Below are 14,947 nucleotides of genomic sequence, written 5' to 3' on the forward strand. Positions count from 1 at the left end.
AAAAGATAAGAACTCCATTAAGCACTGAAAAGCGCGAAGAAAGGCCCAAGAATTTGGGTGTAGTTGAGAAGGCGCACAGTTTAGTTGGGTCAACAAGTCACACTCGAAAGCAGAGAAAGGTAACTTAACACCTAATTCCGTGAAACAGGGAGTATACATGTAAAAATATTCCCAATCCCCCCTTCTTTCAAAAACCCTATCATCAGTCGAACAGGGAAGCAATTGAATGCCCACACCAGAACCCTCTCTCACAACTTTCAAACCTTCTAGTTCATGCATGGATGCAGAATCTACATACGAAGAAGAATGAGTTTTCACATCATCATGAACCCAATGATATGGGTTATCTTTCTTCTCCTCAACAGCCATCTTTTTCTCTTTCTCTTTCGCCATTACAGAAGCAAAAACAATAAATGAGGGAGAAAGAACTAACCTCTAGAAGTCATAGTCGAAGTTAAAACCGAAAGAAGATGAGGCAATAAAGCATTAGTTCCAAAACCAAAAACCAAATGATATTACCAAGCCCACTAACTTAGTGGGTAAACCGAGTGACAATCGTTAAATGCCTCGAAAAACCAAAGGGATGCATTAACCACGACGCACCAAACAAGACAAGAAACCCTTGACTTCCCTTGACTTCCCTTGACTCCCAAGACCAAAAACAGGCCCAACAACCAAACAACCAACCCAAAAAAAAAAAAAACCAAAGAGAAAACCCAGCCAATCAAAGCTTGCCTGTCACCCAAGACATGGAGACAAACAAGCTTGGGAGATATGACGTGTACCCCTAAGAACTCGCCAATTATCCTTTCATCCTCACCAACCAAATATTTCGGAACTCATATCAAAACCTAAAATGGAACTCAAACACAAATTACACACGTGACTAACGTCATCTTCAGTCCGTTACTAACAACGGCACTCGCCATAGATATCGGAACAAACGCAAGGGAGAACTACCCCCCACTCATCTATAAAACACAAGCCAAGCAACCCTTAAGGGACAGGTCACAAAACTCACTCTAATTTATTACTTTAATCTCTTATTATTCATACACTTACTTGAGCGTCGGAGTGCTTTTTGCAGGTGCTCCCGCCGCCGTGTTTCATCATACCGAGGTTATTCCTGGAGACTGCCTCCCTGACGACGTATAACTCCAACAAGAGCTAAGCAGCCTCGTTGGGAAACACATACCTCGGCTGGACTCGAACGGAACAACACTATAAGTTTGTTGCCCTCGGTTATGTTTTCTTGATGTATGGTTTAACTCATTTTGCAGTACCCTTATCGTAGGATATATCATTTTTTGACTATGAAACAGTTGATGATTTGACAAGTAGACTTGGGGCAGATTGTCAACAAGTATCAAAGGGTTATTGGAAATGATCTTAACTTGATGTTGCGCAATGTTCTTTAGGTTGTATTAGTTGTAGAAGATGAACTACCCATAGAAGTTATCCCACATGTTAGTGTTTTACACCCTTATTCTTACTTTTGAGTTTATGTTGTGTTAGGGTTTCATTTTATTGGTCATTACTCGTTATATCTACTGCTTCTTTAATTTGTATTTGAATCTATTTTATACTCATTCTTACTAATTTGGAGCTTAGTGCTTTGATTGTTTCTTATTTGTCCTTGAGAATCTTGGTTAAAGAAAGAAAAGAAAATTGAAGTTTATTTGCCATAGATTTTGCCACAGGCGCACTATGTATTAGATTTGATTTGTTTGTGATTCTGAGAACGGATATGCAAAACTACAGATTTGTCATCCTCTCTTGCTTTATTTCTTGTTTCAGTGATAAAATAGCTTGCTTTTCCCCAGCTAATGAGCCAAAATATGATCTATCTTTTTCATCCTAACAACTTATGAATATGATGCATCACTGCTTTTAACCTTATATATGAAAAAGTGAGGTTGAAAATATTGATGGCTTTGACATTGTGCTGATAGCTGTATATAACATATTTTAAATTCTTTATTTGAGTTAACTGATTGTACTTTGATATGGCAGACTATTGATATAGGAAGAATGTTATTATGAATCATTGTCATGTTCTTTCCCTCAACCTGATTTTGGGACGTCTGATTTGCCTTACCAGAATGGAGAAAGAAGCTGGTTTTCTTCAGAGTCTCAATCATCTCAGATGGGCCGGGATCCAAGAGGAAGATAAAGTTTGTTGTTTGATTAACTAAATGACAGTGAACAATTCAGTCAATGTTGCAAGTGAAGGGTGGGTGCCTTCCTCTTCCATCTATTCTATGAATATTTATTGGGGATTCAGGATCCTAAGAGAAAAGTTGTAGTGTGGACTCAAAATAATTGGACGTACTGCATTTACCGGTAACCATTAGTGGATTTCTTTGAATAATTTCAGTACAAATGCATATCCACCAGAAGTATTAAGTTGATCTTCTATTCATAGGAATGCATGAATAGTTTTTGCTGTATATTGCAGATGTTATGATTCAGTTAAACTTTTGTGAACACAATTTTTTAAGCTTGCATTCCTGATTATGACTTTATGCTCTCTAAATTTAATTTGGTTTCTGTTAATTATGTAATATGGATATATAGGATTGTAATTCGTTAGTTCCGTTTTGATTTCTTATTGTGGTGCACTCTTTTTAGGTATATGGTGAGATGCATCACCAACTTTTAGCTGGAATGCAGGTTAAGAGAATGAAGAAACATTACATGTATGCCATCCCACATGTTAAAAGACTTAAATTAGTTTTCTCATCTTGTTAGGGAACAGGTTCATTAATCTATTTGGTGATTTTGTCTTGTCTGCTTGGTTTATGTACATGGATGATATGCATCATGTTAGGAGCAGTTATGGTACATTATGAAGAGTAAAGTTTTTGGTTGATTTTCTGCAAATATGTCCATTAGAAACTTGCGATTCTATTTCTTGTGTTAATTTCAAATTAAAAGAGAACTAATAGATGCAGCATATCTAAAAAAGGAGTGTATCTATCAGAAAATTCCATTCATGAATGCCATGACTTCCCCTTAGTTGGTTCACACAATAGAGGCTAATTAATTTCTATTTTAGAGCTGTCAATCTGTAAAGACTAAAGAGTACTATATGTCGTGTATATGTGATATAATAAAGAGTAATCTTAACGAATCAACTTTTATCAACAAATATCAGTTAATTTTTTAAAATTATTTTATTTATTTTAAATTTTATATCATAAATTTTTAATCATAAAAAATTAGAATTTTATAATTAAATGGACTGACCTAGCTTATTAAGGCCCGCACATTTAAGTCCCCATAGGTAGAATTATATATGGGCTTCCAACATGATAGTTTGGACTATTTAAGAAAAGTCCAATGGGTCAATGGGTCAACGGGTGTTTTTTTAATAGGTAAATTTTTTTTAAATAGCTTGCTTCACCTTAGTTTCGTGGTCACGGCATCATGTTGAAGAATTATTTTTTTTTTGGTGACATAAGAATTATGAATTGAGGTGAATATAGATCTGAATATAAAATTTGAATATTTTCGTAAATCCTTACAATCTGTTGCAGTTTACGTCTGAAAGTTGTTTATTGATAAACTACTATTGTAACTATTTTAGAAATGTTGTATTTAAATAATTTTAGTCTCTACTTTATTTAAATGTGCAATTTGTCCTAAATGTTATTTTTTTAAAAATATTGAAAAGATAATTAAAAGTTCAAAAAAATTTTTAATCGCAAAATTTTAAAAAAAAATAGAAAATAAATTAAGACTCTCACTATTTTTTTTTTTTAGTTTACTGGCCGTGAATCCTGCACATGGTTCTGCTCTGCTCTTGGATGGTTCATTGTCACCGCTACAAACAAAGTGTGCAATAATGAGAAACAACTTTTACAAGATTTACTACCAACCAGCACATAATTAAATGTCCATAGTGATCAAATTTCTATATGGTTTGAAAACCGTAAAATATTTATATATGCACCAATTATCTTGTGCAACTTATATTACTTGTTGAAAATGAATAACCCCTTCTTCGTTACTTCCACCTAATCTTGAAATTTTAACAATTTCTTGTACAATTAAAATCAAACTTATCTTTCTTGTACTCTATTTAACAATTTTATTTTAACAATTATTTTTACTTGTAGTTTTTAGCTTCCTCTGATCCTATAAAAATGTCTAAACATGGACAACCAATGCAAATTGAAACCACCATCACCACCACCACATATAACAATTAATTAAATAAGCATGAAATCAGTTGCTGCTACATGTGTTCTTATGATTTTAGTGACCTCAGTAACTAGTTCTGAGGCTACAATTTCATCATGCAGTGATGTGATTAAGAACCTAAAGCCTTGTGTGAGTTACTTGGTGAGTGGAAGTGGTAAACCACCAGGACCATGTTGCTCTGGCGTTAAAGCTCTTGCAGCTGCCGCAGCAACCTCTGCTGATAAGAAAACTGCATGCAACTGCATCAAATCCACTTCCAAGAGTCTCAACATTAATTCACAACTGGCTCAGGCTCTCCCTGGAAACTGTGGAGTATCACTTCCCATCACTGTTTCCCCCAATGCTGACTGCTCCAAGTAATGAAAATATCACTTATTAATCGTTTTTTTTTAATAAATATTTTAAATATTTTATTTACAAGGTATAGATAATTTTGACACAATTTATATTTTTAAAAAAAATTCGGCATGTCCATATGTTATTTCATTATTTGTCGCGGGAGAAACATTGGTAAACGATCTTCAAAATATATATAACTCTATGTACTAAATTATTATATTTAAAATTTTAGATATTAAAAGGAAATATGTTTGTAAATTGTAATAATTTTAGAAGACAAATTAAATATTTAATATATTTTTTAATTTAATATTTTCTCATACACAAAGCAAAGTTGTTTTTTTTTTTTGTATTTTTAATTATTATTAAATAGGTGTGAGGCTCGTGCCAGTTAATCTCATACCATTTAATGATAGAGAATATGAAGTCAATGTACAAGGAAGAATGAAAACTCCATTTTGTTCTTTTCATATTTTATAAATCACTTCTTTTTTTTTTCTTAGTCAATCTTCAACTTAGATTCTTAGACTATGCTTCTTTAACTTTTGGATTTTAATGTTTTCTCCCTTATGTTGTTGCTGCATCTTTTGCAGGGTTGGTTGAAAGTTGAAAATTGGAATTGGAGGGTGATGCAGGGAATGCTGAACATTATTCTGCTACTTATATATAATTAAAATGGCGTATTTTGAAATAAACTGGAATCTACCTATGTGGATTTCTTTATTATTATGTTGGTATTCTCATTATGTTTCATGTTAATGTCGTAATTTCCATTTTCTTGCTCCAATTATTAATATTATTATTGTTAGTCAATGTTATGATATTAACCACTAAACTTTGTTAATAAGATGTTAAGTTCTTTTATTTAATAATTAGGATAACGAAAAATTTTGGGCCAGCAATTTTTAATAATTTTGGCTAGTATTAATCGGCACAAACATTAAATTATCTTCAATAAATAAATTTGTTTGATTTATGTGTACAAACTTTAATAAATATTGGTGCAAATTATGTTAATTTATACATTTAAATTTTAGTAAATATAGATACAAATTATGTATTTTATGTGCAGTTATGCTACACATACAAGTCTTTTTATCTTACAAGTCTTACAAGTTGAGCCAAATCCAACAGAAGCTACGCTCACCCACAAAAGCGTGTTAACACGCGCATCACGTTTCCAAAGCACTCCTTCACCATTATGAACGATTCTTCTTCTTCTTCCTCAATGAAAACCACAATTGTCATTTCTTCTTCGCGTTTCTCCTCCTCCTTCTCTTCTTCCTTTTTCTTCTCCTTCTTCTTTGTGTTTCTCCTCCTTCTTCTTTTGATTTTGCAACATTATGTATTTTTTTCTTCTTTGTTTGATTTTTTCTCCCAAAAAGAATTATGAGAATATGAAATAAGAAGATGAAGAAGAAGAAATAACAGAAGATGAGGAGGAAGAAGAGGAAGAGTTCTGAATTATGCAGAACTTATCAGAATAACAATACACCTAAATATCTTCATTTTACACCCAAATTTGCTGTAAATACAGAAATGAGTTATACTACGTGTATACTAAAATCAACCACCAAAGTCAGCTACCATTATAAAATACATACTAGAATACAAATATACATTGAAAATAAATTAAACCACACATGTATTTATACACAAATACATTGGTGGATAATTTTAGTGACTGATTTTAGTGTACAAATAGCATTTTTGTATAGAAAATTGTTTCCTCTAAAGCTGCATTTTTTTCTTCTTCTTCTTTTCCTTATTTCTTTCTTTTTTTTAGTTAAATAAATGTAAGTTATCCTCTTTCAAGTAATTTTGCAACATTATGTGTTTCTTCTTCTTCTTTGTTTAATTTTTTTGTTTTTATTCTTGTTAAGAGAGTAAAACAAAAAGAAACTTGAGAAGTAAGGTAAAACAAAAAGGAAAAGATGAAGAAGAAAAAGAAGAAGAAGATGGTGATGACAATGGAAAAAAAAAGAACCAGCAGAAGATGAGGAGGAGGAAGAAGAAGAGTTCTGAATTATGCAGAACTTATTAGAATAAAAATACACCCAAAATTTCTTAGAATACACCCAAATATTTTTGTGTTACACCCAAATATCGTCGTTTTACACCCAAATTTACTGCAAATATAGAAATAAGTTATGCTACATGTACTAAAATCAGCCACCAAAGTCAGCCACCAGTATAAAATACATATTGAAATACAAATATACATTGAAAATAAGTTAAACCACATATGTATTTATACACAAATACATTAGTGGCTAATTTTATTGTACAAATAGCATTGTTGTATAGAAGAATGTTTCCTCTATGTTGCATTTTTTTTCTTCTTATTCTTTTCCTTATTTCTTTCTTTCTTTTAGTTAAATGAATGTAAGTTCATCCTTTTTCAAGTAATTTTGGAGCATTATGTGTTTCTTCTTCTTCTTTATTTGATTTTTTTTTAATTCTTGTTAAGAGAGTAAAACAAGAAAAAACTTGAGAAGGTAAAATAAAAAAGAAAAGATGAATAAGAAAAAAAGAAGAAGATGGTGATGATGATGAAAAAAAAAAGGAAGCAGCAGAAGATGAGGAGGAGGAAGAGAAAGAGTTCTAAATTATGCAGAACTTATCAGAATAAAAATACACCCAAAATTCCTTAAGATACACCCAAATATCTTCGTATTACACCCAAATATCTTCGTTTTACACCCAAATTTGCTGTAAATACAGAAATGAGTTATGCTACATGTACACTAAAACTAGCTACCAAATTCAGCCACCAATACAAAATACATACTGGAATACAAATATACATTGAAAATAAATTAAACCACACATATATTTATACACAAATACATTGGTGGCTGATTTTAGTGTACAAATAGTATTTTTGTACAGAAAAATATTTCCTCTGTTACTACATTTTTTCTTCTGAATTGAACCACACCTCAGCCACTTGATTGGATTCAAAATAATAAAAGGAGGAGAAGACTTGTAAAGACTTGTATGAGAAAAAACGCTTGTATGTGGAGAACAAACTGCTCATCAATACCATAAAGGGGCTGCAAAATACACCATATTAAAATAAGCATAAACTATAGAATGCAAATAGAACTATAAAACCATCATAAAAAATAACAAAAATCAGATTCATAAATCATCATTAAACAGAAACTAAAATAATTCAACTAAAAAAATAAGACAATTCACCCTCAGTGAGATGAAAAGTCATAAACTGTAAATTACACCCAAACTTTCCTAAAATACACCCAAATATTCCTTATTTACACCAGAACGTCTGTTATAAAATGCAAAAAATTCATCAGAACTAGTACATTAGATTCAATTCAAACAAGGAACAATGAACAACAAATTTCACAGGCAAAGTCCACGCATTATTCGGCTACACAATCATAAACTACTAACTGGATTATTCAAATGCAGATTCAATTATTAACTGGAATTAAACCACACCTCAGGAACTTCATTGGATTCAAATTCAAAATCCACTTCGCTCTGGTTCAGCTGACAATCTGAAGTTGAATCATCCATTATCTTCAAAACGATTTCAGAGCTTGATTTTAGAAACAATAAAAAATGAGAAAATCGAAGAAAGAGAACAGAGAGAGAAACTTACGTAAACGGTAAAGGAGAATACAGAGAAAACGCACGAAAGAGATCGAAGAGAGAAGACAAGAAAACACAGAAGAAATTCGAAAAAGGAAACGAAATCCTTTCGAAAAAGAAAGTTATATATTCACGCGTTGATTGATTGAAAAATATGTTAAGGAGGCGCGTAAAACATACATGCTATAAAAAGCGCATTTTAGGGATTAGGAATATTGAGGACTTGTAAGACTTGTATAGTGAAAAGGCTTGTATGTGAAAATTAATTGTTTTATGTGTGCAAACTCTTATAGATTTAGATATAAATTATTATTGGTCAAATACTAGCTCAAAATAATAATATTTACTAGATATATAACACTACTATTATGATAATACTAGGAAAATAATAATTTAAAATTATTTTATTTAATTTAATATTCATAATTTCATGTATATAATATTTATAGTTGCACACTTATTCTGTTTAATATTATTCAATTATTTCGATATAATTAAAAAATATAAAATATAAAAAATAATAATTAAAAAAATATAAGATAAGATAGCTTTTGTTTTAAACTGATTTTTTTGTGTCCCAAATCTTTTTGTAATAATTAATAGTAACGGATCCGAAACTTATCAATGAGAATAGTTATGATGCATATAAATAAGATTGATGCATGCTCCTATATATATATAGGTATAGGTATATAAATTTGTGTTTTATTATAAGTTTTTGCATATTGTATATGAAATTTCCACTTAAAGTAAACAAATAATGTGTTTTGTTGCTTTTATATTTTTAATACATTTTAAATATTTTTATATTAATTTTTATTCGAAAAAAAATATAAATAAGTTAACAAATAAACGGATAACAATTAAAATTTCTATCTATCTAATAAATTTTAAATATTTATTAATTTCTTGCATTTTAAGCACTGCGGATACTTTATATAGATAGTAAATATTCATTGTTTGTAACTTATGAAAAACAAACATTCTATTGAATTGTCGTATTTAAACGTTAAATACATCTTGAATATGACAATTGTCTAGTATTCTCATTTAACATGTGACTCTAAATATATCTTAATTAAAAAAAAATACTTGTCTAACATGTTTAGAGACACACCAATACAATTACATGTTAATGTTTACAACCTTATTCTTAATTGATATGTTTAAAATGTATCTATTATTAACTATCTAAAATGTTTTATATAATAAAAAAACAATAAAGTACTAACACTTATTTGAGCTGTCGTATTTATATATGGGAGACTTTTTAAACATGATATTCTTTTGACATTTATCTCATCTGACATGTATATTTTGTATGTCAAATTATATTTTAATACAAAATAAAAAATACCTTTTTAAAAATATTTAGACACATTTAAGTATTATTATGTGTTGACGTATCTAACATTATTATTGGTATATATTTTTAAAATACGTTTAGAAATAGTATATATTATTTATTAATAAAAAAAATTTATCTTACATGATTTATATAACTAAAAAAACAATTAAAGCATTTTAAAATTTTAGTTTGTCACTACTACAAAGACACTCAGGTCAAATTTACTGTCGAAATTCCTTTTTAAAAAGTCGACAATACACGGAACAATTTGAATTTGTGATATTTTAATCTATTTTCATCTATTTTTTTTCTAAAGTTAGGATAAGTTTGTCCAACCCCAGCCAACTTCTATAATTTTATAGAATTCACTTCACCCAAATTCTTTCTAAAATCGTGAGAACATAAAAGTACACAAAAGTATATGAGAGTACATAAAAGTACATAAACAATAAATATGGCTTTTTTCAATGACAACCATTATCATCATCTCCAGAAATAAACAAGTACCAAGTAATAAGCTATATTTAACAAGGATTTTTTCTATTATAAATTAAAAAAAATTATTATTTTTCAAAAAAAAAAATACGACTTATTTTTGTGTACTCTTGTATACTCACTCCTATGTGCTCTGAATTGTTATTTTTCTAACTTTTCTTCTCATACAATCTAATATTTATGAAGATACGCAGTGAAGTTCGTCCGGGTGTGGCGAACGTGACCTAAAACACAAAAAAATGTATCTAAAAAATTAAAGTTTAAATAACGTGTTTTTGAAAATAATTTTTTTATAATATATTTCAGAAAAAATTCCGTAAAGTTGGCGCTAACTGAATTTAAATTGGCAAAAAATTTATCGTCTGATTTTTTTTAATAGTAAACAAGAATCAAATTTGACAAAAAATAAAAAAATAAATGACTTCCATGGAGCTAAGGCTAACTAAACCCAAAACTCTTTAAACTAGTGGGATACACTAGTTAGTGTTCAAAACGGATGCATTCCTAAAATTTATTGTGAAGAAGTTAGCTTCTAAACTAGGATTAAAATTGATGAAAATTGATTGTTACTCAAACGGTTGTACGTTATACCACAATAAGGATGAACATCTCACTACTTGCAAATTTTGCAAGACCCCGAGGTATGAAACGAAAAAAACGAGGGTTAAAAAGTGTAAAATGAAGTGAATTCTACTTAAGAGAATGCATTACTTGCCCTTGTCCCTATACATAAGGCTGCGTTTATTTTGTGTATCCTTTAATATATAGACACAGAGACATAGACACTGAAGACATAGATACCACAAGACACAAATTTTTTAAACTTGTTTGATATACAAATACAAAACAGAAGACACAAATCACAATCATGTTAAATTTTAATATTACCCTTATTGCAAACTGTTATCAGTACCACCATTACACAACTTCTATCTCAACCAAACTACCATCATTCAGCCACCATCTCAACAAAAAATAACTACTAACAACAATCTAAAACCAAATAACAAATTTAATCTAACAAATATCAATAAAAAAATTCAATCTAACAAAATTAATACAAAATTATTTTAACAAAAATTAAACAAATAAAAAATTAAATTATACAAAAACAAAAAAATAGTGCCAGAAGGAAGAACGGATCTGGAACATGATAACAAAATACGGGATCTAGAAACACAGTGCGCGGAAGAACGGTCTGAAAAGACGGTGACAGACGAAAAAACGGTGCGTAGATCTGTATTGTTGACGAGAAGTGAAGCAAAGGCAACAACTGCAAAAAGTGATGGCGGAGAAGAGACAAAAAAAGTGAGAGAGGAGAAAAGGGAGGAAGGGATGGGGTGGTAGCGGTGGTTTGGGTGGAAGAAAGGGAGGAGAGGCGGTGGTCTGGGTGGAAGAAAGGTGGTGGAAGGAAAGAAAGAAGAGAGGCGGCAGTGATTTGGGTGGAAGGAGAAAGAGAGGCGGCGGCAGACTAGTGGTACGACGGGAGGAGAGGCGGCGGCAGACTAGTGATACGATAGCAGGAGAGGCGGCGTACGCATGGACGACGCGTACGCGTGACTTTGCCGCGTGCTGGACGTATCAGAAATTGCTGGGGGCGATTTCTGGGCTGTTTCTGACCCAGATTTTGGCCTAGAAAACACATATTAGAGGCTATAAAGTGGGGAAATCCATCCATTCATTGATACAACTTTCATAATTCATAATTTTAGGTTTTAGATGTAGTTTTCTAGAGAGAGAGGCTCTCTCCTCTCTCTTAGGTTTTAGGATTTAGGATTTCTCTTAGCTTTAGGATTGTTTCTTCTCAATTCCAGGTTCAATGTTCTTTTAATTTAGTTTCTCTTCTACTTTTATTTATTCTAGTGCTTTCACTTGTTAATTACTTATGTTCCCAAATTGGCTCATGGATTCCTATGTTTAATTTGATTTTCTATTTAATACAATTCGAGGTACTTCAGATTTATGGTTGCTCTCTTCTATTTATGATATAAATAATTTAGATTTTTCCCCCTGTGCTTTGGTTGAGTAATTGGTGACACTTGAGTTATCAAACTCAGCTGTTGATTGAAAATTGGAATTTGGTGATTGATTTGGATCCCTCTAAAGCTAATCTTTCCACAGGAGTTGACTAGGACTTGAGGAATCAAATTGATTAGTCCATTTGACTTTCTTTTATTTAGTAAGGGTTAACTAAGTGGGAGCAATAAAAAATTCTCATCACACCTGATAAAGATAACTAGGATGGGATTTCCAGTTCTTATACCTTGCAATGGTTTTCATGATAATTAATTTACTTTATTGCCAGTTTAATTTCCTGTTCTCTATTTCAAAAACCAAAAAATATACATTTTTCCATAACCAATAATAAATCACACTTCCCTTCAATTTCTTGAGGGACGACCTGAGGTTTAAGTACTTCGGTTATAAATTTTATTGGGTTTTGTTACTTGTGACAACCAAAGTTTTTGTACGAAAGGATTCTTTGTTGGTTTAGAAACTATACTTACAACGTGATTATTCTAATAAAAATTCTTTACCGGCAAAAGTCCTCTCGTCAAAATGGCGTCGTTGCCAGGGAATTACAAACGTGTGCCTTATTATTGGTTATTGTAAATATTTGCTTTTTCGTTTCTTTGTTAGTGTTTCTAGTTTTAGGAGTTTCTTTTCATTAATTTTTATTAATTTTTATTTTCTTTAGCTACTATGAATTCTCACCCCTCTGGTTTCAAGTTTGGTTCCAATGTTGTTGTAAGGAATAGAAACTATAATGAAATTAGGCATCAAGGTCGGAACAATCAAAGATGGAAGGAGTCACGAGGATCTGATCAACCCTTTCGGCAACAACACTTTCCAAAGTACCAGGGACAACGATCATTCTACGATGCATACCCAGACAATAGTTATGGTGGACCCCCTCGTGACAAACCACCTCCACCTAATTACTATGGCCAAGAACCATTCCGAGGTGCATACTAAGATGACAGATATGGTGGACCCCCTTGTAGTTACCAACAAACCCCATCATATGCCTATAAACCACCTCCTCAACATAGCTTCGAACCACCATACTCACAAGCCACCCACAACCATTCACCTTCATATGACCCTAAACCTTATCCACCCCAATTCCAATCCAATTACCCCCAAGAACCACCACTTCCATATGCACCATGTCCATATCCATTGACCCAAGAATCATAGGCTCGCCTCAAGGAAACAGTAGATCAATTTCATGTAACCCTTCATCAACTGGAACAAGCGATAAATCAATTAGCTTCCCAACGTTCGGATACTCAAGGAACCCCTATGGCTTCATGTGGAGAATCTAATGAAGAACGTAGCATAAAGGAGACACTAGAAACTCCGGGGGACAGTGAGCAGCATGACTTTGTATTGGAACAATTGGAGGAAGCCGTAATCATTAAAGAGGAAGAAGTGGTTGAAGACTTAGGAGATGTGGAACGTCCATGGGAAAGCCCAGTCATAGAACCCCCTTCTAAGGAGTTTGAATTTGATGTTGAGGAAGGTGTACAACCTCCAAGGCATATCATGGTTGAAGACTTTGAAGGGGATGATCAAGAGATGGATTCAATCATTGATGAATTCTTATCTACATTTGAATCCTCTCCCATTGGACTTGACATGGAGATTAAAGAAGAAGAAGCACAACCTCCCATGCCCTTGGTGAACAATGAAGAAGAGATCGAATTGGAAGAAAGCTACCAAGAGGAAGAGGTTGATATTGAAGAAGCTTGCAAAGAGGTGGAAGTTGTCAAAGAAGAGCCCAAGGGAATGGAGCTGGAGATCACCTTGCCAAGGTTGTTGGAGACCTCTCCCCCAAAGCCATCACCATCCATCCCTTCATTCAAGTGGGTAAATCTCTCATCTCTAAGCTTAATTAGTCCACTTGAATATGCTTTGCTTGAGATGGATGGGCAACTTAGAGCTCTTTGTGGCTATAAGAGTAAGAGGGAGATGGTTAGTGGTTGGCAACACAATCCTAGATTCATTGTGGTAGGAAGCTCATGGCTGAATTATCATGGTTGGAAGAATACTAAATTGTATGGTCTAGGAAGTTTTTTGGATGCCTCTGTGAGAATTCGGATTGCTTACCACCCGGTTGGAACAAAGATGATCAACAAGAAGATGGGTGCAAAAGCAGGGTTTGGGACCTCGGAATTCATTCTAGCAATAAACACTCTTGGAGCCTTGTCACTTGCTTTAACTTGCTTGAAGGCTTTATGCAACTAATGTGGGATCCCGGAGGCTACTGGAATCACAAACACTGGTGGGGATTCCTGGATGAGTTCAAGCATAAGCCACCATGACAAAGAGCTCACCGGATGTCCAACTTAAGGACTTTAACTAAAAGTGCTAGGTGGGAGACAACCCACCATGGTATAATCGTTCCTTTTTATTCTTAGTCTTATTTTATTTTATTTTTATTAGTGTTCATTCATAATGTCTGTATCAGCATCTGAATTTTGCATTCTGCATACCACATAAAAAAAGAAGAAGAGAGAGCACTCGACGCGCAAGCGTCGCTGACGCATATGCGTCGTATGTGAGTGCGAAGAGAAAAAGGATTGAACAGAGAGTTGAGCGGGAGCGTGGCTGGAGGCGTGCCTTATGCACAAAGATGCCCACGCGTATGCATCCCTGACGCGTACGCGTCACTTGCAAAATCAGCCTCCACGCGTGCGCGTCACCCACGCGTACGCGTCCCCTGCAAAAAGTTCAACCCACGCGTAAGCGTCAACGACGCGTACGCGTGGGCATGAAAAATCGGCGTAAAAGCGTGTTAAACAGAGAGTTGTGCTAGTCTGGGGCTGGTACTGTGCTAGAGGCACAAAAATCATTCCACGCGAAGGCGTCCCCACGCGTACACGTCATTTCGCTTTCAGACCACCCACGCGTACGTGTGGGCGACGCTTACGC

General features: G+C 33.1%; 1 protein-coding gene and 1 long non-coding RNA gene across 2 annotated transcripts; both read left to right on the forward strand.

Annotated features, from left to right (window-relative positions):
• The first annotated feature begins 1,352 nt into the window (after positions 1-1,352).
• LOC140181593 (uncharacterized) lies at positions 1,353-2,883 on the forward strand. The gene is made up of 3 exons (XR_011876484.1): positions 1,353-1,466; positions 2,014-2,233; positions 2,632-2,883. It is a non-coding gene; the product is annotated as an uncharacterized lncRNA (long non-coding RNA).
• A 1,270-nt stretch (positions 2,884-4,153) lies between these two features.
• Positions 4,154-5,380, forward strand: LOC112772984 (non-specific lipid-transfer protein 8). Its single transcript, XM_025818015.2, has 2 exons — positions 4,154-4,562; positions 5,139-5,380. Exons 1-2 carry the CDS (start codon positions 4,225-4,227, stop codon positions 5,146-5,148), a joined length of 348 nt encoding a protein of 115 aa, XP_025673800.1. The 5' UTR covers positions 4,154-4,224; the 3' UTR covers positions 5,149-5,380.
• Positions 5,381-14,947: the final 9,567 nt, after the last annotated feature.

This window comes from Arachis hypogaea, chromosome 18 (genome assembly GCF_003086295.3).
Source record: "Arachis hypogaea cultivar Tifrunner chromosome 18, arahy.Tifrunner.gnm2.J5K5, whole genome shotgun sequence".
In the NCBI taxonomy this organism is placed as follows: domain Eukaryota; kingdom Viridiplantae; phylum Streptophyta; class Magnoliopsida; order Fabales; family Fabaceae; genus Arachis; species Arachis hypogaea.

What these genes read in the sequence shown, in the direction of transcription:
- LOC112772984 (XM_025818015.2), top strand. Translation starts at nt 4,225, where the DNA reads ATGAAATCAGTTGCTGCTACATGTGTTCTTATGATTTTAGTGACCTCA.